The 24,593-nt window shown below is 36.6% G+C and overlaps 1 protein-coding gene across 18 annotated transcripts in view; it reads right to left on the reverse strand.

Annotated features, from left to right (window-relative positions):
• Ufd4 (ubiquitin fusion-degradation 4-like) overlaps positions 1 to 24,593 on the reverse strand; it is an 86,434-nt gene that overhangs the window by 41,178 nt on the left and 20,663 nt on the right. For 7 of the 18 annotated variants that reach the window (XM_022073818.2, XM_022073813.2, XM_022073815.2 and 4 more), the window contains 14 exons: positions 23,444 to 23,678; positions 22,550 to 22,777; positions 21,664 to 21,823; positions 20,503 to 20,618; positions 20,357 to 20,415; positions 19,960 to 20,180; positions 18,158 to 18,274; positions 15,277 to 15,459; positions 13,925 to 14,087; positions 12,914 to 13,055; positions 8,487 to 8,624; positions 5,020 to 5,187; positions 3,904 to 4,138; positions 599 to 634 (listed from right to left, as the gene is read on the reverse strand). In XM_022073818.2, the coding sequence (XP_021929510.1) occupies positions 599 to 634; positions 3,904 to 4,138; positions 5,020 to 5,187; positions 8,487 to 8,624; positions 12,914 to 13,055; positions 13,925 to 14,087; positions 15,277 to 15,459; positions 18,158 to 18,274; positions 19,960 to 20,180; positions 20,357 to 20,415; positions 20,503 to 20,618; positions 21,664 to 21,823; positions 22,550 to 22,777; positions 23,444 to 23,678 (2,201 nt within the window). The remainder of the gene's footprint in view (positions 1 to 598; positions 635 to 3,903; positions 4,139 to 5,019; positions 5,188 to 8,486; positions 8,625 to 12,913; positions 13,056 to 13,924; positions 14,088 to 15,276; positions 15,460 to 18,157; positions 18,275 to 19,959; positions 20,181 to 20,356; positions 20,416 to 20,502; positions 20,619 to 21,663; positions 21,824 to 22,549; positions 22,778 to 23,443; positions 23,679 to 24,593) is intronic. The other 11 variants (XM_087358229.1, XM_087358236.1, XM_087358227.1 and 8 more) reach the window with 4 other exon arrangements.

The raw sequence follows: 24,593 nt of genomic DNA on the forward strand, positions 1-24,593 counted from the left end.
TATAACCAAAATATGAAGCAAAAGTGCACAAATATTTTGAGAATACTAGTAAAAGAGATTACTAGTCACACAGTTCAATATTCAGGCTTCTTCATTAATAATTCAATGTCAGCAAAATTTCATGGGGCCCCTTTTATGGCGGGGGTGGGGGGTGGGGTGTAAACACCAGCAAATGAGGTTAAATAAAGTTCAAGAAAATTGGTCCTAACATTCTGTCAAACACTCAGAAAATCTCTATCCATTCGAACAGTTTCAAAGTGCATAATGACCGCTCATCCCCATCTGGTGCTGAGGTCAAGAATAAGTAGGGGCAGTAACACCCTAAAAACATGCAGCAGGGCAGTTTCACTTATATATAAATGGGAACGTAGAAGGGTATCATTTAAGAAAATATGTGGACCTCAAAGGGTTAAAAGAAACCAAGGCACAACATTAAAAATACTAGGAAGAGGATGAAACACACATATGGTGTACTTACCACCCACTACAGTCTAGTGATTTAATCCAATTACATCCCCACTATAAATTATAGTATGCATATGTTTCAATTTTACCTCTAGTACAAATTTTTTTGTATTAGCTTTAAAATTGCTCTTACCTTCTGTGGTAAGTGTTTCAGTATTTCTTCCTTTTCCTATTAAAAAAAGGGGGTAATGTGTCAATATGTATCCACAGGTCAGTGCTAGGAACGTAAAACACAGCAACACAAATTAAACACTCCATAACAATGATAAGGATATGGGAAAAAAAACAGTCTCAGCAACCTTGATGCTAGACTTTCAAACAATTCTTCTCTTCTTAACTTTTGGAGTTACCAGTATACAGAATGTACCATTTAAAATGCAACCCCAAAACAACCGCATACTACAGTTTTTTTTTATTTAGTGTTCTGTCTGACGACAGGTCCACATGAACAGGATCCTTCCATCCTTTTCTCGGACTGGGACCTGTTCATATACGTTCTTGGCAGATGATCCAGAAGTGGTTTGCCATTGCCTTCTTCTGTGTGTGAATGGAGTAATTGTTGGGATGCCACGGAGAAACCGGGGAAGCCCCCGGAGGAAAACTCCACGGCCTTGCCCAACACAAGTTATAAATTCGGGCACCGCCGGGAATCGAACCCGAGACCCCAGGATTACAATACCAGCGTTCTAACCGCTAGACCACCTCATCTTATTATTATTTAGTGTTCTGTCTGACAACAGGTCCATATGAACAGGATCCTTCGATCCTTTTCTCGGACTGGGACCTGTTCGTATACGTTCTTGGCAGATGATCCAGAAGTGGTTTGCCATTGCCTTCTTCTGTGTGTGAATGGAGTAATTGTTGGGATGCCACGGAGAAACCGGGGAAGCCCCCGGAGGAAAACTCCGTGTTGCCTAGACCACAGCCTTGCCCAACACAAGTTATAAATTCGGGCACCGCCGGGAATCGAACCCGAGACCCCAGGATTACAAGGCCAGCGTTCTATTATACGCAGGATCACCCAATGTAAAAGACTCTAAACCTCACCATGACACTTGAGCCAAGGTCACCCTGGATGCTAAGCCTATCAGATGCACAAGAGCTGCACAGGTGGTAAACATGGTGTACTCAAACAGAACGTGTTTATTCTAGAACATTACTGATGTGGTGGTTAGGGTTGTTTCAAATGGAACATTCTGTACACCAATATGTTGCATAACATAGTAAACTGAACGTCTATAATATGAACCTCAAGGACAGATGGTTCATATAAACCAATAATTCTAAATAAGGTATTAAGATATTGTAGGTGCGTCATATTGTAATTTATTTAAATAGTATTAAAAATATATTAAAATTGGCCGTCAATCACAATATAAGATAATTAAAAGATTAAAATATCATTTTTCATTCCTTATCGAGTACTCGATTTACATGTAAATAAATAAGGTACTAAACTGCATAATTGTAAAAACCAAGTCTTGCTAGATTCCAGGCACAGAACACTGATAACCTCAAAATATTTTCAGTCATAGTCATGTTTTTACCTAACCTAGTACCCTGAAAAAGCTACAACAGATTGCAATGGAGTCTCTAAAGAATAAACATGAAGTTAGCAAACAACATCAGGTTTCAGACATAAAATTTCTGCAAATGCTAAAACTGTAATATAAGAGATATTTAATTATGTAGGTAACAATTTAAGCTGAAGTAAAGATATTAATGCTAATATGACACTACATAATTTCAAAACACATACTGAATAATAAAAATAGTGTATCAAATTTGGAAAGAAACTGGTCACATTTTAAACCAGCTCTGGTATACACATTTGAATGCAAAGCTTTTGGTATAAATTAAACAAGACAAGGCCAGAAGGATTAGAGATATTCTTCTGTGAGCAGTGGCTGGTTCCAAATAATTTATCGTAAGTATAATGCAGATATATGAAATAAACTGCGGACAATTTCAATAAATAACAAGAGTAAGAGAATACAAAGTATAGGAAGGATAAAAAAACATGAGGAAGGGAAGACCAATGACATGTATGGATAAACGATGCAGGGGCAGGTTTCAATAGATGAGGTTTGAGGTTATCTCAGAACTAAAAATGTCAATGTTGAATTGGGTTGTGACATGATGTGAATGCCAATGTCTAAGAGGAGCACGCTGACTCCATTTTCAGGGCTGACTATAGAGGCAATATATTTCTCCAATACATGAGTACCTACCTACGAGACCACACGGTGTCACAACCCAGAACATCAACATCAACAATTTCAAACTGTGATGTCATTAAGACTGGAGCAACTGTAACAGGAAGATCTGAGAAATTACCGACTGAACTGTACTGTATTAACATACTGAGTATTAAAACTACCATACTTGCTTGTGAATTAGACATACTCTGCAATTAATTCCCATACAAACAAACAAACATAGTGCTATAATTTTATGAAGGTCACTTGAGTTTTGACCATGCAAGAAACGTATATGTCGCCTCTCACAAACTTAAATCCCAGAGGAATGTCCGTTAGTTGACAGTTACGCTTACGACAGGTCAGGTTTGGTATGTTTGTGTTTAGCATGGCAAAACTAGTGACCATAAAAACACCAGTTATGTGCCATAGATACTACGAAACCTAGAAAATAAAACTGCAAGTCAATCAAGAGCGGTCAGTCAGTCACAATTCTAGGTCCATATCAAAAGTCCTGTATGATATTGCATCAACAAATCTCATGGTAATTAATGGTTAATGCTTCCTCACTGATCTATAGCTACACAGCTACCACCTCCCCGTCTGTAAAATTTATTTGAGTAACTAACAAATATTAAGAAAACACGTAATTTTGAATCACCAGAATCAATACAGCAAGGAAGTTCAGTACATGAAGATACAGCTGTGTATAAAGGAATTCCATAACACCTTGGTTTAACAAGTTATCAAAACTATACAGTATGACTTCTGTGTAACTACATCAAAATGACCAAAATTATTTTGTTTATTATGACAATCTCAAGTTATATCTGTATCTCAACTGAACAGACTACACAGAATTGAATGAGATCAGATGATGACCATCAAAATGGTGAAAAAAGTAATTAATTTGGAAAGAGACATTGACATCCTATTCGGAGACACTACTGCCATTTGTGTGGACAAAGAGACAAAAACTGTGAGATGATTCAAACTGGCCGTCTTCTGAATTCCATAGCTTCAGCATTACCATTACAATGAAGTGCTGTGTTTTATGTGTTAAGTACTAAAATTAAGAAGCGTTAATTTTCAAAGTACAACAAATGCACAAGCAAACATGATACATACAAACTGTTAACACAGTGTAAAACACAGGCTTGGTAATCACTCAAACTCTGGCGACGTAACTCTGTATAACTATGCTTTATTTACACGAGCTACAGACACCTGTAACACTTACCAGAGCTATCAGTTCCTCCTTCGGGGCTTCCGCTAGAGTACATTGTAGCAAGTTTTCCATCCAGAATAAATCTGAACCATCCATTGCTACCATTAGACAGCTCAAGGGCTGCTGCATCTGACCAGATGTACAGGCAGTCACGACCACGACATATGCACCAGTCCCGCCAATGGTACGCTTTACCAGGCAACATCTCCCTAGCATCATCCAGCAATGGTTCTTGTTCATTTTCCTCCTGCACACAATCACATAACAATACCTACTGTATGCTAAAAGGACCCAGAAGTTCAACCCTGATCATTTCATTCACCCCTTATACTGACAATCTTACCTCCTTATAATATGTATTCATATTAGCAACCTATTTCATTGTCAGTCTTTCAAGTAACTATATTTCAAGCAGTTCTTCCACCAATGTACAGTATGGATTCATGCCTCTCTCATCCAATGTACATGACCAGAATCCACAGTTCCTGTCTTAATTTGTATGACTACCATAACAGTGACAATGAGCCGGGATAGCTCAGTCAGTATAGTGACTAGCTACGGGCTGGACGACCGGGGTTCGATCCCCGACGGGGGCAGAGGATTTTTCCTCTAGCCTCTGCGTCCAGACCGGCTCTGGGGCTCACCCAGCCTCCTATACAATGGGTACCGGGGGTCCTTTCCCGGGGGTAAAGCGCGGCCGGGGCGTGATGCTGACCACTCACCCCCATCTAGTGCCGAGGTCAAGGAAGAGAGGAGCTATACCTCCACTCACCCCAAACGCCTACATGGTGTATAGCGGGACAAACTTTACTTTTACTTTTACCATAATAGTGACAGACAAGTAATGCTCCTAGTATTGTGTGCAGTAATACATGCAAACACCTGCACAAGCCATTTTAAGAAAGTAATTCGCAGGGAGTAAGATGAGAGAGATCATTAATAAAAATGGCATAATCTACTAATATTTCCTTAAGCCAGTAAAACAGACAATGGCAAATCTAAAGACCACTTGCATGTATAGTATCTTATGCACTGTATGTTTTTCGTTCATCCTCTCCTTTCCTTTCCATTAACCCAGAAAGTCGAAAGTATCCTGTATTATGCACTTTTAACAATATGCTGACTTACATTCTCATTTTTGCTGCGTTGCAATTCTTGGGTATCCTGAGGTCCTGCCAACTGTAGCACTTTGGAAAACACACCTAGCCGAGCGAAGTGATCCAAGAAGATGTCCTGCGCTTTTGTCATGAGATCCTGAATTATCTGCAGCACCATCAGATGTCCATCCTCATCCTCCTGCACAAAATTAAAAGAATTAAAAGTGGAGTTCAGAACAAAATACCACTACAACAACACAATGCTTAGCCTGACAGCTCACATCGGTGGTCCGATAAATTTCACTTCTTCATCTAATATACAATAAACTGGTTGGTTCACAGGAAATTAATGATGTATTAACTGCAAAGGTAACTTAAACGCAAAATTTCTCTGAACCATCCTTCATTCAACACAAAATTAATCCATTAAATAACCTGCACTTGACAATATATTTTGATTCTCATAATAATTCTCTTGTACAAATAATATCAAAGGACTGTTGAGAACTGCCAGCACAAAGGACTCCTCAACCTGAACTCTTCACCTGATATCAACAGACCGATTAAATTAAGATGGTTATGACAAAAGCAATACATGGAGGAAATATGCGATACATACAAAACTTTGATCAGAAAACTGCATGGGAAAATACCACTTGGAATACACAGAAATAAATTGGAAGGCAAAATTAAAGTGGGTTTAATGGTGTGAACTGGATTAAATTGAGTTCAATGACAGGCTTCTGTGATTAGGGTGACAAATATAAGAGTTCCATAAACACACTCAGCTTCATGATTAGCTAAATTATCAAATGTTTAAGGAAAACCTGATTTCAAGAAACACCCTAGCCTCCAAAACAGATGGAGCGGGTTGGTTGTAAGTGGATATGTCTTAGGAAGAATAGGAAAACTAAGAATTTGTATTATATGTGCAGCAGCCAAATGAAAACAAACTTGTGTTGATCAGTGTTTTGTTCTTCCTTCCTTACATTACACATTTCATAACTACATTAAAAGTGGTAGGAGGGAGCATATTGTCAGCAAGTACTTAGCCGAATTTGTATCGTTACCCAAAATAAAAAAATTAATTACAGATTAATGCATGCTCCACTCTTAACTCTGTAATATATCAGCCATCAAAGTTTTATGTGTTTCGTAACCAAGTAGAATTAATTTGTTTTAATTTAAAAACTGCACATCTGAGTCCAAGACTTGACTGTAACGTAATCCAGTGCCCAATCAATGGGTCTTGGGGCCTCTTTTCTTGATGATGATTCAGTGACAGCATGAAGTTGGCCACTCACCTCCAACTAATGACAAGATCTGCAGTATATGCTGTTCTACCTCCCTACTTTCCAAACACCTCCATGAGGTAGTTGTAAGGTACAGGGACTTCATATTTTACCTGTGTCACCATTCTAGTATTTTATAATTTTCTGGCATTTTTATCAAAGATGTTATGAGGTTATAGAATTGTTCACATAAAAATAAGAGCATGCAGGTATTGACAAAAAGAAACCACATAAAGTAATGTAAAGGTCTTCATGACATATTTAGCTAAGATTCTATGTAATATGCCCATTCCACATGCACGTCTCCCATGTGCTACCTTTCCATTAGACCTTTCAAAACCAAATTGTGTGTCCGGATCGTGGTCTTGTGGGTTACAACACCATGCAGTCTTATAGGTGGCTACCAATGTTTTGGAGGAACATACAGCCCCCATCTCCTGCCTCAAGATGGAGGTGACATATTATTCCAGAATAGTAATCACCTACATGAAAACACAGGATCATTACTCAGAAGAACAATATTAACATTTCCATTTTCATGTAGACCTCAGATCTCATAAAATTCTGTACCAATTTGTTTCCCATATATAAGGTATATACTTATTTCCCATACAATTTCATTAAGATGAAACTTAAATGTCATTAAACGTATGTTTCAAATGGATACCATATAAATGACTATTTCAAGCGAAATTAGGATTGTGAAGTCATCCCATTTCAGTACGTAAACAAAAGTCTAATACAATGGCAGCACTGTTGGAAGTTGGCAAATCCTGTTATGACATAACTTAGTAACAACATGTATAAACTATTGCTACTTTTCATAATTAATCATTAATTAATTAAATAAATACCACACATTAAAAATATTTTTCTGCACTAAGACATTTTTTTAAATGCACAATAAAAATATACTAAGAGAACATGGAAGGAAGAAATTACTGCTTATTTTAAGGCATTACCCGAGCATTTACAGAAAGTAACTGGGGACACCACTAGAAATCTTAGTCAGACTAAGAATTTAACTTGAAATTTACCAATACAAAGTGGGAGTGATAAATATAACATGAAGAAATATGGCCTATAATGTTTAAATTTTCATAATGTAAAACTCTACATTTCCTGTGCTCAAACACCATGTGAAAAAAAAAAAAAACACATAGGATACTGGAGGTAAAGTTTCACACATTCTTAACTTGGCATTAGATTGATGTGCGTGGTTATCATACACCTTATGACCAGTGATTTTTCAGAACATTCATAAAATCACACTTAATGTAGAATGGAATTTATAAGCTAAAACAAAATTAATGTGACAAACTTACTGTACGCTTGTGATACATAATTACATACTCAATTTTACCACAGTGTTCATTTCCTGCACTTTGTGCAAAACGTTAATAAAAATCGAGTACAGAAATTCAATAAAATTCAGAAAACACAACTATCTTAAAAGACAAAAACAACAACCAACTCTTCCGGAAGTACCACATCACAAACGCTTACTCATTGCCCTATATTTGAATAAAAATAAATGTAAAGCAAACATTAGACCTGGGTACATAGAATAAAGGTGACAGCCAGGTGGACAGACATTTGTAAATTATTATACAAAGTCAATCTCAAATTTTCTATAGAACAGTTTCAAAGGGAAGAATGCTACTGAATGTTATGAGGCGCAACTGTCTCTCGATTGATACTATGAAAAGCAAAACCTACTACTGAATTTGGAAATGTTTATTAATTTAAATAATATATTCTGTTTCTATTAATTATGACAAAATTAAAACATACCAGTTTAAGAAACTGTCCTCCCCTGCTAAATAATAATACCACCAGAATCATCAGATGAGCAGTAACTACGGACCACTAAGACTTCTGCGATAGTACCTGACCTCCTGTTTCAGAGCCAGCCATTATTTACAATGTGCATGCTAATAATGCTTACAATTAGAGCTTCTGGTTCTTTTTTAACCCTCGGGTTTAACTGACAGTATTACCAATATCAACAGTGCTGCCAGATCAAGTTAATTAACAGTTCAGAACAATGTTACTGACAAATCAAAGTACATTTAGCGTGCTCTGCCAAATATGTCATACCATTCAACATGGAACTGAGCCCCACGTGATAGGTCATCACGCAGATGTTAGCAGTCATCACACGTCAACAAACCAACCAATCACAAACACAACTGGAATAATTTACCGTCTTTATTATAAACTTGTCATGCAAGTCACGGCGTAGCGAATACCCAAGTCCTGGAGGTTTCCCACCAAGTTTAGGAACCAAACTGTAATATTTGGTGCCCCCATTGTGCTGTTTCGGGGGTGTAACATAGGAAATCTGTAAAACAGTAGCTTAGCATTACAAGGTAGCCATCGCATGCCACCACTCCATTTTATATTTCTTAGCATACTTTCAGCTCGTAACAAAAACAAAAGTTGTTTGTTTGTTTCTTGATTTACTAACGATGCTTTATCACCACAATTTATGTAGCACTGGACACCAAGATGATTATAAACAACAGAATTAGATGTAAATGGAATTGGTCATGACTTATTATAATATGTGCCTGAAGGAACTGAGGAAAGTCATGAAAACCTCAGACAGAACACCTCCTGGCTCAAATTCTAACTTCAGACCTCCATAATATGAAACAGAAATGCCAACATCTATATAGTGCTGTTAGATTTAAACAGTAAAAGTTAATTATGATATGATAGGCACAATGAAGTTTGTAGTGCGATAATCCTAAAACTGAGCCTAATAAGAAAGGCATTTTGTAAAATTAGTTCACTCTTTATGGAAGGCAAATGTATATGGAAACTCTAATTACTGGAAACAATACAGGCTCATTTATTTGATCCAGACATACTCAAATCCAAGGATGACACTATTTTTTGTCTGAAATTATGAATCAACTTTATAAATACATATATAGATTTTTTGTCTGAAATTATGTATCAACTTTATAAATATAAATATAGATTTTTTGTCTGAAATTATGTATCAACTTTATAAATACATATATAGATTTTTTGTCTGAAATTATGTATCAACTTTATAAATACAAATATAGATTTTTTGTCTGAAATTATGTATCAACTTTATAAATACAAATATAGATTTTTTGTCTGAAATTATGTATCAACTTTATAAATACAAATATAGATTTTTTGTCTGAAATTATGTATCAACTTTATAAATACAAATATAGATTTTTTGTCTGAAATTATGTATCAACTTTATAAATATAAATATAGATTTTTTGTCTGAAATTATGTATCAACTTTATAAATACAAATATAGATTTTTTGTCTGAAATTATGTATCAACTTCATAAATACAAATATAGATTTTTTGTCTGAAATTATGTATCAACTTTATAAATATAAATATAGATTTTTTGTCTGAAATTATGTATCAACTTTATAAATACAAATATAGATTTTTTGTCTGAAATTATGTATCAACTTTATAAATACAAATATAGATTTTTTGTCTGAAATTATGTATCAACTTTATAAATACAAATATAGATTTTTTGTCTGAAATTATGTATCAACTTTATAAATATAAATATAGATTTTTTGTCTGAAATTATGTATCAACTTTATAAATATAAATATAGATTTTTTGTCTGAAATTATGTATCAACTTTATAAATACAAAAATAGATTTTTTGTCTGAAATTATGTATCAACTTTATAAATACATATATAGATTTTTTGTCTGAAATTATGTATCAACTTTATAAATACAAATATAGATTTTTTGTCTGAAATTATGTATCAACTTTATAAATACAAATATAGATTTTTTGTCTGAAATTATGTATCAACTTTATAAATACAAATATAGATTTTTTGTCTGAAATTATGTATCAACTTTATAAACACAATTATAGATTTTTACAGGAAATTAAGATTTAGTTTACACTCCTAAAATCTGAAGATATAAGAACTTTGTACCTAAAAATACACTTTCCAAAAGACATTTACAGATTTTACAGCAAACTCAGGTTTATATGGTTTACATTCCCTCAGATCCAAGATATTAGAACTAAGTTGTTAATGTCTTAAAATTCATGGTCATATTCTGAAAGCTTCAAAGCTATTATGTTCACTTGTGTTGACTGCTTTTTTTTTTAAAAAAAAACACAAATCATATATGCATAAATCTTTACTGTACAAAGGAAATAATCTAAAGCTATAACATGTGGGGAATTGTAGTATCTTGTTCCTGATTATAAGTTAATATCTGCTATCACCCCAGTGCCTTGCACTGCACTCCAGATGATGTATGAATAAAAATCACTTTCCTACGTAATCTTATAGGAACGCAAATATTGTTCAGTAACACTTTCAAGAATAAAATTACATCAATCTGATATTGGATGATTAATAGCATGGTGACTAGTATAACCCAGTCAATTTAGGTGCACAAAAACTTGCAAAATGTGATTTCCTGCAATCATCGTTGATTACAAATTACAATTCGGCTCAACTAACTATGGACTATATTGAAAACCAGACATTATTTAATCTAACAGGCAGAGCACGCTAAAATTCATGCAGTTACAAGATATAACCAACACCATCTTGGTTTTGGTCCTTCTCCTGCAAATAAATAGTAATCCTTTCAGAGTCATTTTCCAAAGACACCACATAACAGCAGTGTTCAATCCTTTCCTTTTTGTCGGAAACCAACAGGACCGCCCACATCTTATGACTTACTTTCTCAGCACTTCTAAAAGACAGAGAGAAATTCTGACAACTCCTTTCTGAACCCAATTAAAGTCCCTGTAACCCTAATTTCAGCCATGAACTGTGCTGGGAAATATTGCTAATAGCAAAGACATTATAAAATTTAATGTTGATATAATAGTTGCTGAAGCTATTAACCCCTGGTTACAGTAGCCTCCACTCAGCCAAGGTTCAAAGCAGATACCTCTCAGATACAATTCTAGACCATAACCAGTACACTAAATTGCTTGAGTCTTACTATGTGAAGATGTCATTACATATTACACATACTCCAGATTTGGTTGTTTTTCTGATACATGTGTTCACAAGTAGACAATAAAGATGTGTGGTATAGAAATGAAACTGGAATAAATGCCTTTCAAAAATTCACCCCCGAACTATCAAGCCATCTTCTAACAGTTTCCATGTAATACGACTGCAAAAATTCTGAATTCTACGCAAAGTGATAGGTTTCCAAATGCGTATCTCACTGTGTCCTTTCAGTTCTTGTTAAAAATCTCATTGTTATGGACTGAAGAGTTCAAACAAGCTGTAAAGCATACTCTGCATTATGGACAGATTCAATATGCTAAAAATTCAAAGCATACAGCATTGATTTCGTGTTTGCATATGAGAAATAAAAGACTCAAAACATGTACTTCAACGGTGTTCTCGTATTTTCCAAATGCATTCTTTGCAAATCTGAAGTCTTATATGGTCCTATGTTCATATACTACAGACAAAATTCTTAATTCCTTTCATCATATTCACCTTAAGATGAAGTCTTGTAGCAGAAATTACAGCTAATATGTGTAATGCAGAGCAATGTTACAAAGCTATCAATCAACAGATGGATACAATATCTTTCTCTTGCATTCCATTACACATTTCAAACTCAGTACAACAGGAATAACTATATTTTTTTGGGAACAACACTTTTAAATTTCTAAATGGTGCAAAACATTATAATGTCACATTTATTTTCATCTTCTTCACCTTGTACTGTCACTGCATAGAAATACTTACATTCATTCATTCATTCATTCAACAATTTTTTATGAAAAACCCCAACACCAAATTTCATGACTTTTGGTGTATGCCTCACTGTTAAATTTAATGAAAACATATTCAGTAATTTCAGAGATAAACCTCCTAAAAAACAGATTCAGTACTCAAACTATGTATTTATTTTATGCACTTAATCCGTGGCGTAACAGCTCCAGAGAGCCAAAGCCGACTAGCTTGACTGCTGGCCTCACGTTCACATGCCTAAGCAGAGGTGAATGATCATCCAACCAGATATAGGGTGACGTGTGGTCAGCACGACGAACCCCCAGCCATTGCTAGTTTTCCTGACCGGATTACGCTACTCATTGTAGCTCCCCAATTTCCTCACGATGCTGGGTTGGCACCGGTCCCATACACTGGTCGAAAGCTCATGAGAAAATTTCTTCTCCCCCGAGACTCGAACCAGCGCGCATTCCGTATCGCCGGTCCGAAGCATGATGCCTCAGACCGCGCGGCTATGGCGCGGGACTATTTTATGCACTTAATGCATACAAAAGAAATGTAAGAAATTAGGTCCCAGATAAACAATAATTTCAAAGGTAAAAGATGCAGGAATGTATCCCAGTGACATTCACTTCCAATATTCTGCACCTACTGATTTACATACTGAAGACTCGCAAGTTTCTTTATTAGCAGCAAAAAGTTTGAAATGTTTCCCCAACAAATACATGTACACAAACATATAATGCAAAACGTCTATCAAATGACAATGTCTGAAACTGAAATTCAGTTTTATACAGCAATGTTTCAGAAAAGTTGGACAATTAGACAGAAGTTCCAGTTGCTCTTTCCATGCACCATGTAAATGCAATTTCTTACCTCATTGTCTAGAACTGTTGCAATCACTTCAACAAGCATGGTGCCAAAGTTGTAAGTAGGAGACTCTGGACTGCACGCTTCGACAAGCAAAGAAGGCTGGATATAATGCACCATTTTCTTTATGAGATTAAGACTTGCTTTCCTGTAATAAAAAGACAGATAATTAAGACTAAAATGACAAAGATCAAATGTGCTTCCAACTGAAATATATACTTACAACTTACCTGAGTAGAAACAATAAAAATAAAAAGCGCAATATTGTAACATCGAGATAACGATGAATGGCGCAGAATATTAATATTAATTTTAAATTTTAACATCAACAATTTAAAAGTTTGTGTATAGACTTGAATAATAAATATATATTTGAATAAAATTGTTTTATATGGCTATTTTAAGATTCTGTATCAACTGCTGAGTTTATATGTCATCAAATGCAATATGGGCGTATAACAATAATGAATGTGAACTCAGAAGAGCACGTGAAGAGAATTAAACAGATGTGGGCGCAATAGCATGATGATCTTCGACAGAGTACAATGACAGGCATTTGTGATAAAAGTGATGGTTCTTTGGCTTTGTAACTTGGAATTTCTTGATCATTCAAATAACTACCAACAGCTTAAAAAAGCCTCCACTCCATGAAATTACATAGCTTCTTCCTTTATTGATTACGCAATGCCAACTAAGCTTTTGTAAATGTACTACGTCATTTTCAAGTAATATGACCTATTACAAAGTTGCTGTCTGTATATGTACTGTGAAATGTTCAGCTGAAACCTGGCAGCTGTAAGTTCCAAAACACCAACATTAACATAAAATTTCATAAATTCAAGATTACGGTCTTCTGGCTTGTGACAAATGAAAACATCAACTCTCAAAAGTTCATAAATCAGAGGGAATGGGTCTAATTAAAAGCCTGGCACACATGCAGTAATAAGATTAGCACAAAAAAATTATATATCACCAATAGACTGACACGTTATTACTCTCAGAATTAAAATACATTACCTGACAGATGCCAACATTGTAGACTGGAAAGTGTTACAGAATACAGGAAGTAAGCGACGGAGGTATACAGGTGCCATCTCTGGATCACCCTTGGGTTCCCCACTATCATCTTGTTCCACAGCATCGGTCTTCTTCTCCTTTTCAGCTGGTATCATCCACTCCCCTGCCATAACAAACCGCTACAGTGACTAAATCACTCATGACAGATTATGCTACAGAATTTAATTCATGACTGTAATTTATTTCATGTGTAAAATATCAAAATGTTTTATGTTTTCAACACTGATAGATCAGTATTCTTAGTCAATCATTAAACACGCATCAATTTTGGACTTAATTATTTTAGCTACCGATAATAACTTATTTGATACCCAACACCATGGCAAGCAGCCATGATGAGAAAACTAGATCTGGCCCAAGACCACAACAGTTGCCCATGCCTCCTGTAGATACGAGGCGCGTCCACAAAGTAAGTTTCCCACTCGTCCCACAGCTAGCAAACCTTATATTGCGCGAAGCGACGGTGCGTGCGTGATATAGCAATGACGTAGCATGGCGCATGCACTAACGGTACTTCCCGCGTTCTCACAGTAGCATCGTTGCAGCTATTGAAGATGGAGGTTCTTATTCCAGCTCCCGCCGACTGTGAAGTGCGGTCAGTGATAAAGTTTTTGAATGCACAGAGCATAGTGCCGATCGAAATTCATCGTCAGCTGTGCCGGGTCTATGGCCTAACGTCATGAGCAAGCAGATGGTGCGTCGCTGGTGCAGACAATTTTCAGCAGGTCGACAAAGTGTGCATGATGAGAAGCGCAGTGGGAGGCCATCCATCATTACAGACGACCTTGTGGAGCTTGTGCGGGAACGCATTATGGATAATCGTCGCTTCACAATTACGGAACTCAGCAGTCATTTCCCGCAGATTTCCCGCTCCTTGTTGCACGAAATTGTCACGGAGCACCTGTTGTTCAGGAAATTGTGCGCCAGGTGGGTGCCGAAGCAACTGACACCAGAACACAAAACACACACAGTGGTTCCAATCCCAGGCGGCAGACTTCTACGACACAGGTATTCAAAAGTTGGTCCCACGGTATGACAAATGTCTCAATTCCAGTGGCGAATATGTTGAAAAATAGCTGGACACTTGCTGTATCTGTTGCAATAAATATTTCCATGAAATTGTGTTTTGTTTCTGTAAACGGCCCCAGGGAAACTTACTTTGTGGACGAGCCTCGTATAAGAAAAGGGTGTATATTCTGTGTGGCCCATTGGATAAAGTTAGTCCTTTTCATGTGGTCTAGTGAGACTGACCCTACCATCTTCAGGCTAAAGGAAAGGGTCTTCCACACTACCTGGTGACTGAAGAATGGCTGCCACTTCACGATGGCCTTCATCAATTCTTTCCCGTGCTTTGTCTAACGGAGTCTTCCCATCTTCATCTCGCAAATCTGGATTTGCCCCATGACGAAGAAGCACCTTTGCAATTGCTGGCCGACCAAAACAAGCTGCATAGTGAAGGGATGATGAACGCTGTCCTATGGTGAACAAATTAAAAAATCCACTATTCATATATTTATGTATCATTCATATATATGCCAGATATATACAACAGGTGTTGTATGAATTACATACCTACAACATTTGGTAAACCATGGAAAATGACTGTAATTTCTAAAAGTAACTTCTAATCTTACCTTCAGTTAATTAATTATTTAGGTTTTGGAAAGATACTCTGACAAAACAAATAACGATTACTATACATACACCTATAACTAACCTCCAGCATAAAACTGCACCATGTGATTTGTGGGACGCAAGAGATTTTTTGTATTAAATACTCTGACACAATGGTTGTCACTGTTTACACTGCAATCTCCCTTTAACACTTTAAACAAACTGTGGATTGATGGATCCGATTCTACCTAACTTTTCATTTAAAATATTTAAGGTTGTTTGAATCACAGACATTATTTACTCAACTCTGTACTGTTTAAGCTGCAGCCTCCCTTTCAATTTCCCTCATCATCCAATTAAGCACTGAATGTCTCAATGTGAAGATTGAATTGTGATACTGCGGCAATACCAGAAGAAGTGTGAAAAATCTGAATACATTCTACAATTTTTGTTTATGACATCACTTAAAAATTATGCTACAGACCTGGTGGTCCAGATAACAAAAACAATGCAGCAGCTGGTGAGTCTTACCTAGTATTTGTTCACAGGTGGCAAGTTCACCTATTGTTTTTTCAAGACAAGACATGAAAATAGTCAGTAAACTGACTAGTTATTAGCTGGACAACTGTGGTTCTATTTCTGGCAGGGAGTGGAACACCTCTCTATGGCACCATATCAAAACCAACTATGAGGTCAATCCAGCCAACTATCCTGAGTACTAGACTCATTCATCTGGGATAATGCAGCCAGAGCATGAAGTTATCTAAGGTTTAGAATATTGGATGTTCATCATAATGCCCTCTATATACATTCATGACTTAGTGTTTACATACAGAGAGTACTTTACCTTGAAATGAGAAATATAAATTTGGTGATGAGTATTATATTAAATTACTACACTACACTACTAGCTAACTCACCTGATGGAGCACAGTCATCTCTGAGAAGGAAACAGTCACTCAGCTAGTCAATGAATTCCCAGACTTATGGAACCTTGAGGTTCATTGTCATGTTCAAAAAAAAAACCCACTAAATCCTATAAGGAGTCAGGTGACTCCAGTCCACTACCTTACACACAATTTCTTTAAAGATTCTTCCATATATGCCTAGATCTCCAAAGTGTTCTCTTCCTTTCAGGTTGTCTGACTAAAATTTTGTATGCATTTATTGTGCCCTGTCCATCTTATTCTCCTGCTCTATACATACTCAATATTTGCTATTCCTTCAAGGTGAGAGACCCTTACCTTTTTTCAGACAGGAGACACAAACAAAAATCAAAACCAAATGGCAACTATACACAATTGCCTAAACCAAGTCAATGACACTGTAACAACTATATCACATGAAGATATCCGTCTTCTGGGTTGTTGCGCTGTGTAGTCTGGTCGATGTTAACCAACGTTTCAGAGGTCATACTGTCTCCGTCATCAGGGCGATGAGTATGAAGATATCCGTCTTCTGGGTTGTTGCGCTGTGTAGTCTGGTCGATGTTAACCAACGTTTCAGAGGTCATACTGTCTCCGTCATCAGGGCGATGAGTATGAAGATATCCGTCTTCTGGGTTGTTGCGCTGTGTAGTCTGGCGATGAATCGCCCTGATGACGGAGGCAGTATGACCTCTGAAACGTTGGTTAACATCGACCAGACTACACAGCGCAACAACCCAGAAGACAGAAATCTTCATACTCATCGCCCTGATGACGGAGACAGTATGACCTCTGAAACGTTGGTTAACATCGACCAGACTACACAGCGCAACAACCCAGAAGACGGATATCTTCATACTCACCGCTGTGAGAACCTCAAGTCTTACAACTATATCACATGTCAGAATAAATATGCTATCTGTCAACTGCTCCTTCCTACCTGCAAACACATACTGAAATAAATGCCCAATTCTACAAGAGGTGACAGTCAACTAAATCCATATATCTAACACACATTCAATACAAAATTAAGAATGTAAAACATTAGGATGAACTTACGACACTATTTTTACTTTAAATGCTTTCACCCGTATAGAGAAAGTGGGTGAAATGGTAGAGCAATTATTAATTATAAATAACAGAGATCTCTTTTGCCATAACCCAACAACACTGCTTCCCTCTATCACAGAAATATTAGATATAACCTCAAAATGTTTCACTCTCAAATTTTTAACATACTGAAACTGTTTCATACAAAAATTTTTAGAAACGTGGAAGATTATGTCCACACAAAACTTCATGTTCACAGCTACAATGGTACTATCAAACAGGGAAGTAAATATGTATTTCATGCTGTTGTAATATTCTTATTTCTCACAACACACACATATTATAAGCACAGACAAGGTTTCACAATATATCAACACAAATACCATTAGAGAGGCATTACCATGCATATCCCTAAACAAGATTGTGATCATTTTTAAAAAATCTCCAAACTACAAATTTGGCCGAGAACTAATTTCCATGGATGTAATTAAAAACATCCTGCTTTCCAAAAGAAAGAAAACATAAAAAGCTGTGAAAATTAGTCAAACCGGTGAGTGGCAGTGTGTCGGGATAGCTGGCTTACCCTTGTTGACATCCGCACCTCTATCACACAGAAATTCCACCATCTCCTGAGTTCCAAACGCAGATGCCCAGTTCAGTAATGTCTGGCCAACATCATCCATGAAATTTACTTCAATGCCTGTAAAATATGGGAATTTAAGCCAACAATACATATGAAACATACACTGTATTAAAGTAACAGTACAACAGAAAAGAGATGATATATATCATCTCCCATGGTAACCATTATATTACTTAGATGGAAAATGTACATACTGAGAGCCTCCTAAAATGTCTATGCAACATGAAAAGAAGATATGGTTCATTTCAATGATCTTGAAATGAAGCATAGTTACCTGGTATATTAGGTATTATAAAACAGGGAAGTCCTAATTTTCTAAGCATGTTCATATCAATTTTATATAGTGTTGTATAATATACACTTCTGGTGAAACCTATAATTATTACTTCTTTAATTTCATTAGTGGTAAAAAAAAGGGCAAACATTTTTGTTCAACTAACAAAACACAAATTAGCTCATGGTAATACAAAGAACACACAGGCAAACTCTCATGCTCAAATGTCACCTTCAATAAAATAGTGTAGTTGCGTCATATTGTGATTTATTAAATTAAAATTAAATTATTTGGTTATTCCGTCAAATCACAGTGTATTTAAAATAAGATAATTAAAATATCATTCTTTGTTCCATATCGAATTGTAAATCAATTATTCGATATGGAACAAAGAATGATATTTTAATTATTTTAATTATGTTATTTTAAATACATTGTGATTTGACGGAATAACCAAATAATTTAATTTTAATTTTAAGTCACCTTCAATGTTCCACTTCCAATTAATGAGGCTCTACTGACCAAGTCACAATTAGATGTGAACATTTTTGTTAGAACACAAAGTCTATCCAGACTCAAACGGTAGCAGTCAACTGACTTTTACTGCCTTCAGAGTTATAAATAATTAATATTATACTGACAAGATTTAGTTGGAAAAGAAAGTCTTACTGACATCAGACCAACATTTAAGTTACAATGTGTCGCAAATCCATATCAAAAAATGTTACTTTAGTAATTAATTTTTAAAAACATAATCCACCCCTACTTCTTCACACAATATTCAAAACACATCACTTAACACTTATGTCAACTAACTAACTAGATGGCTTACCGAACCCGAAGGTTCATCACCGAATTAACCAAAGCCCTCCACCGAACCCTGTCCTGGGCCAACAAAATCCAGTCTCCTTCAACTCCTATCTCGTACAGATCCCGCCTGAGATTATCCTCCCATCTACGTCTAGGTCTCCCCAGCGGTCTCTTCCCTTCAGGTTTCCCAACCAGTACCCGGTGCACACCTCTTGTCCCATCCATGCGCGCTACATGTCCCGCCCATCTCACTCTTCTCGACTTAATCACCCTCACAATACTGGGGGAGCAGTACAGATTTTTAAGCTCGTCATTGTGCAGTTTTCTCCACGCCCCATCGTCTTCCCTCTTAGGCCCAAATATCCTCCTCAACACCCGATTCTCAAACACCTGCAATCTGTGTTCCTCCCTCTGAGTGAGAGACCATGTTTCGCACCCATACAAAACAACAGGCAAGATTACACTTATGTCAACACAGCAATAATTACGAGCTAACTCTGATAAACATTTTTTTTCTTCCTTTCATTAATAAAAAATTAATGCCTACTGTACCTAGAGTTAGCATTACTTTTACAGGTCATCTAATATTTCTTTAAAAATAGAAAATAGTAAGAATGGGTCAAAAAAAAATCACAGTACGTGCTGCTTTTGAGCATACCTCCAGTGTCTATAGCTTCTACCAAAGCATCTGTATCTTTGCTGCGTATACAATCAATCAGCTGTCTGTGAGACTTCTCCCCTGCACTGTCCATACGACGTAGTCTTGGCAGCAACTGACCTGCTCCTACACATCCAATGCCAGTTCGCGACAGAGCTTTACGACCTTCAAACAGCAGCACTAGAAGAAGATCTACCAACCGCATCGAGTCTAAAGAACACCTATCACAAAATCACAAAAATTAAATTATTCCTCACGAATTCAAATCAGAAATAAACCAAATTACATTGACAATAACAAATAAAGACCACTGCAGGCCAGACTTAAATTTTTGTAGGCCAAAAGTGAGCACTAAGCCATAATTTGACAACTCGAAATCTAAATCAGACATTCTTACCTTTCGTCTCCTGTTAGAGCTTTCTCAATAGCATCTGGCAATTCTGACCTTAAGAGATCCTGCAACGAACAATGACATGAATGTACATATTGTATAATCAGTATGTCGGACAACAAGTTTACATTGACTAGAGCTCCATTACTTACATGAGTGATACTGGGAGATCCACGACATAAGGTTGATAACAAACTAATTATTGTTGACACTGAGGCTGAAGATTTTGTTTCTGGTGTTGTTGTGGTGGTATTGACACCAGGTGTCCCTAATTAAATAAAAACACTCTTAGTGCTGTATGAAATATGTGTTACAAGAAAATATGCGATACTAATAAATGCCTATATTTATTGATGTTTTGCACTAATGGACTTGGTGTCATAAAACACCAACAGTTGTTGCTTATTCAAGCGCAAACATATTCAATATATGATCCCTGTTCAAAAACATTTTTCCACAATAGAAGCCAGTGTTTCTTCAGTGTTGATATCCATAGCAGCTGACTTTATCCCTTCAATCTTCAACTGTATGTGGAAAATTCCTGTAAGTATAGTCTGGGGGGCATCACTAACAAGTAATCAAATCCCAAACATTATATGTCCTATGACACCAAATTCATTAATGCCAATAAATACAGGAATTTAAAACTGCTACTTCTTCTGATGACCCTGTACAGTTACAAACAATAAAAATAGCAACCACAAAAAATACCTTAAAATTATGAAAGAAACTATCTGGAATATTCACAATAACCTAACTACACTGACACTTGGAAGTGTATTTATTTTGTACAGTCTATACACAAACGTTTGAAGTTTATTGGTGTTGTAAAAATTATATAATATTAAAACATTTTGTTGTGTAAAATATTATATTAGCGCTCTTAATCGTAAATACGATTTTACATTATATTTTTCAGCGCTTTTATTAAAACGACATGTTTCGACGGGTAATACCGTCGTCTTCAGGTTTTTATCAATTTTACAATATTTTAAAATTATTAGATATTTAATGCAATGTATTATTGTAAAATTGATAAAAACCTGAAGACGACGGTATTACCCGTCGAAACATGTCGTTTTAATAGATGGAAAGCGCTAGTAATATAATGTAAAATCGTATGTACGATTAAGAGCGCCAAATATAATATTTTATGCAACAAAATGTTTTAATATTATATAATCTTAACAACATCAATAAACTTCAACGTTTGTGTATGGACTGTAAAAATAAATATATTTAATCAAACACAAACATGACGCATTTAAGTTACAAATTAAGTTACAACTTGGAAGTGTTTTAGAAGCACTCACCTGGACCTGTACAAGTCGACGTGGTCGGGCCTGCAGCATTTGACAGCCTCGTGAGCAGTTCTGATACCAGTCCGTGCTCTGCAAGTGGAGCCGGATCTACACCCCTCCTTGTGAAGCGGTCAGCTAGAGATGCAAAGCATCTGAGAGCTCCATCTGCAACCTGCAATAAATAACCACAAAATAATTTTAAGGTAAAAATCTGAATTTGTGACAGATTATTATGTATTTTATTTGTAGTGTTCTGTCTGCCGACAGGTCCATATGAACAGGATCCTTCCATCCTTTTCTCGGACTGGGACCTGTTCATATACGTTCTTGGCAGATGATCCAGAAGTGGTTTGCCATTGCCTTCTTCTGTGTGTGAATGGAGTAATTGTTGGGATGCCACGGAGGAAAACTCCGTGTTTCCTAGACCACGGCCTTGCCCAACACAAGTTATAAATTCGAACCCGAGACCCCAGGATTACAAGGCCAGCGTTCTAACCACTGGACCACCGTGCACGAAAGAGAGGAGGTACAACTCCTACTCATTCTCAACCTTGGCAGTCGACGGGGGGTGAGTGGTCAGCATCAGGTTTTAGGTTCTCACAGTGGTGAGTATGAAGATGGCTGTCTTCTGGGCTGTAGTGTCATGTAGTCTGGTACCTTGATGACGGAGGCAGCAAACACCTCCGAAGCATCAGTAAATTTCTACCAGACTAAATGGTACTACAACCAAGAAGACAAGCCATCTTGATCGAGACCATTTTTATAGGTCAGAGAGTAAAGTCTAAATTAAAAACCAAATTTAATTCAAATCTATTCAGAAGTTTGGATATAAAATATACTAGCAGACAAACGGACATGGACAAAGAATGCATAACAATTACAATCAACTTTTACTTACATGACTATCCTCATGTTTGAGGAGTGTTGAAAGGGCCTCCACACATGTAGGGAGGGAAGGGTCTTGAGGCTCCATCTTCGTGCATAATCGAGAAACTACAGCCATTGCAGAGTGCAGTGTGTCTTTGTGCACTCGACAACCATTATCACGAATAAATGACAGGACACAGTTCAAACCACCTGCCTCAAAAACTGCTCCAGCCTCTCGGGTGCAGATCAGTTCTAAAACCTGCCATACAAACACACATTAACACCAGTCTCAACTCATATGGAAAGTTTGATATTCAACAATTTGCTCATTCCTTTCTCTCAGTATTTCCCAAACAGAAAAATTAAATTTTCTTTTTAATACATCGTACTTTGGAAGCATACACTAGTCTAAGCAGTTGAGATAACGTTTCTGTGGCAAACACTGGTAAAACCCCGGAGAGATACAATAAGGAACACACACATTAAGGGAGAGCTCAAGACAGAAGAAATACAGAACCAAATTGAAAGTAGTTCATTGAAATGGCCTCTTCAAATGTTGTTCTTAGTTTATTTAATGACATGTTCTTGTCTGCAGAACTTACTAGAAATTCAATGGAACGACAACTGTGAATTGAGAAGGATGTAAAAAGAAAAACAAAATAATGGTTGTGGCCTATTTCAAGATACTTCCCAATACTTACCTGGAAGGACCAAGGAATGCCAAAAAAAATCTCAATCAAGAAAGTCAACTTCCATGGGGAAACTGAACCTACTTCACAAAGTACTGTACAAGTAAAAATCAGACTTTGGAAGCTCTTACACCTGAACCCACAAACATTAAAGCCAATTATTCTGACTGAAACAAAACAAAAAGAATAATCAGTTACCAGAAAACTCTGTGATTAAGATGATAATGATACTGTACCTTAATGCACTGTTCAGCAAGGTCTTTGCTAGTACGTGATGCCAATTCTGCAACCACCAGTCTGTTGCAAATAGCTTTCACAGCACCATCCATAGCAATAATTCTGCGTGTGCATTCTGCTGAAACATCTAGGTAGTACGTAATTGCTCGTGCTGTTACCTCCAGTACATTGTCAGGAGCACACTCATCCAGGAATATTCGACACAAAGCCGGCAAGAACGTGCGTGGTGGGCAACTGTAAACATTTCAAAATTATTTTAAAGCTGACATATGAGGTGATTAATTTTAGGTTATGTTCCTAATAACCAATGCTTTATTTCTAGTTACATGCACTAGTACTGCTTACTGATACATTTTGCTCAAAATACAGAAAGTACATTAAAATATTTAAAAATTGTTGGACACATCTTATCACATCAAAGCACCACCAAATTATTTTTTTAGAGAAAAAGAGACACTGCTAATATAAATCCGTGGCGTAACAGCCCTCTGAGAGCCAAAGCCGACTAGCTTGACTGCTGGCCTCACGTTCACATGCCTAAGCAGAGGTGGACGATCATCCAACCAGATATAGGGTGACGTGTGGTCAGCACGACGAACACCCAGCCATTGCTAGTTTTCCTGACCGGATTACGCTACTCATTGTAGCTCCCCAATTTCCTCACAATGCTGGGTTGGCACCGGTCCCATACACCGGTCGAAAGCTCATGAAAAAATTTCTTCTCCCCCGAGACTCGAACCAGCGCGCATTCCGTATCGCCGGTCCGAAGCATGATACCTCAGACCGCGCGGCTACGGCGCGGGACACACTGCTAATATAACTTTTTCATAAATAATCATTTTTGTATTAACAATATATAACAAATTCAGAATTAACCAGACAGAAAAATCGTTCAGCTGTAAATATAGGTAGGGAAAAAATACTCATTATTGTATTTACAACAATACACAAACATGTGATGTAAGAAGACAGAAGAAACAAATTATATTCAGAAAACTGATAGCAGAATGCAAAGCATTTCCTAAAAATCCTGCAAATAAACTCACAAAAATTTGTGTGGTTGTATAGATTTCATAAAATACGCTATGACCCTGAGTTGCTCTTTATTCAATGAGTACTTCACAGCAAAAGGGCATAGCTCATGTCCCA

Source organism: Zootermopsis nevadensis, unplaced genomic scaffold (genome assembly GCF_977971745.1).
Source record: "Zootermopsis nevadensis isolate Lab colony 2312 unplaced genomic scaffold, Znev_1.0 Znev_ptg000003l, whole genome shotgun sequence".
Taxonomy (NCBI): domain Eukaryota; kingdom Metazoa; phylum Arthropoda; class Insecta; order Blattodea; family Termopsidae; genus Zootermopsis; species Zootermopsis nevadensis.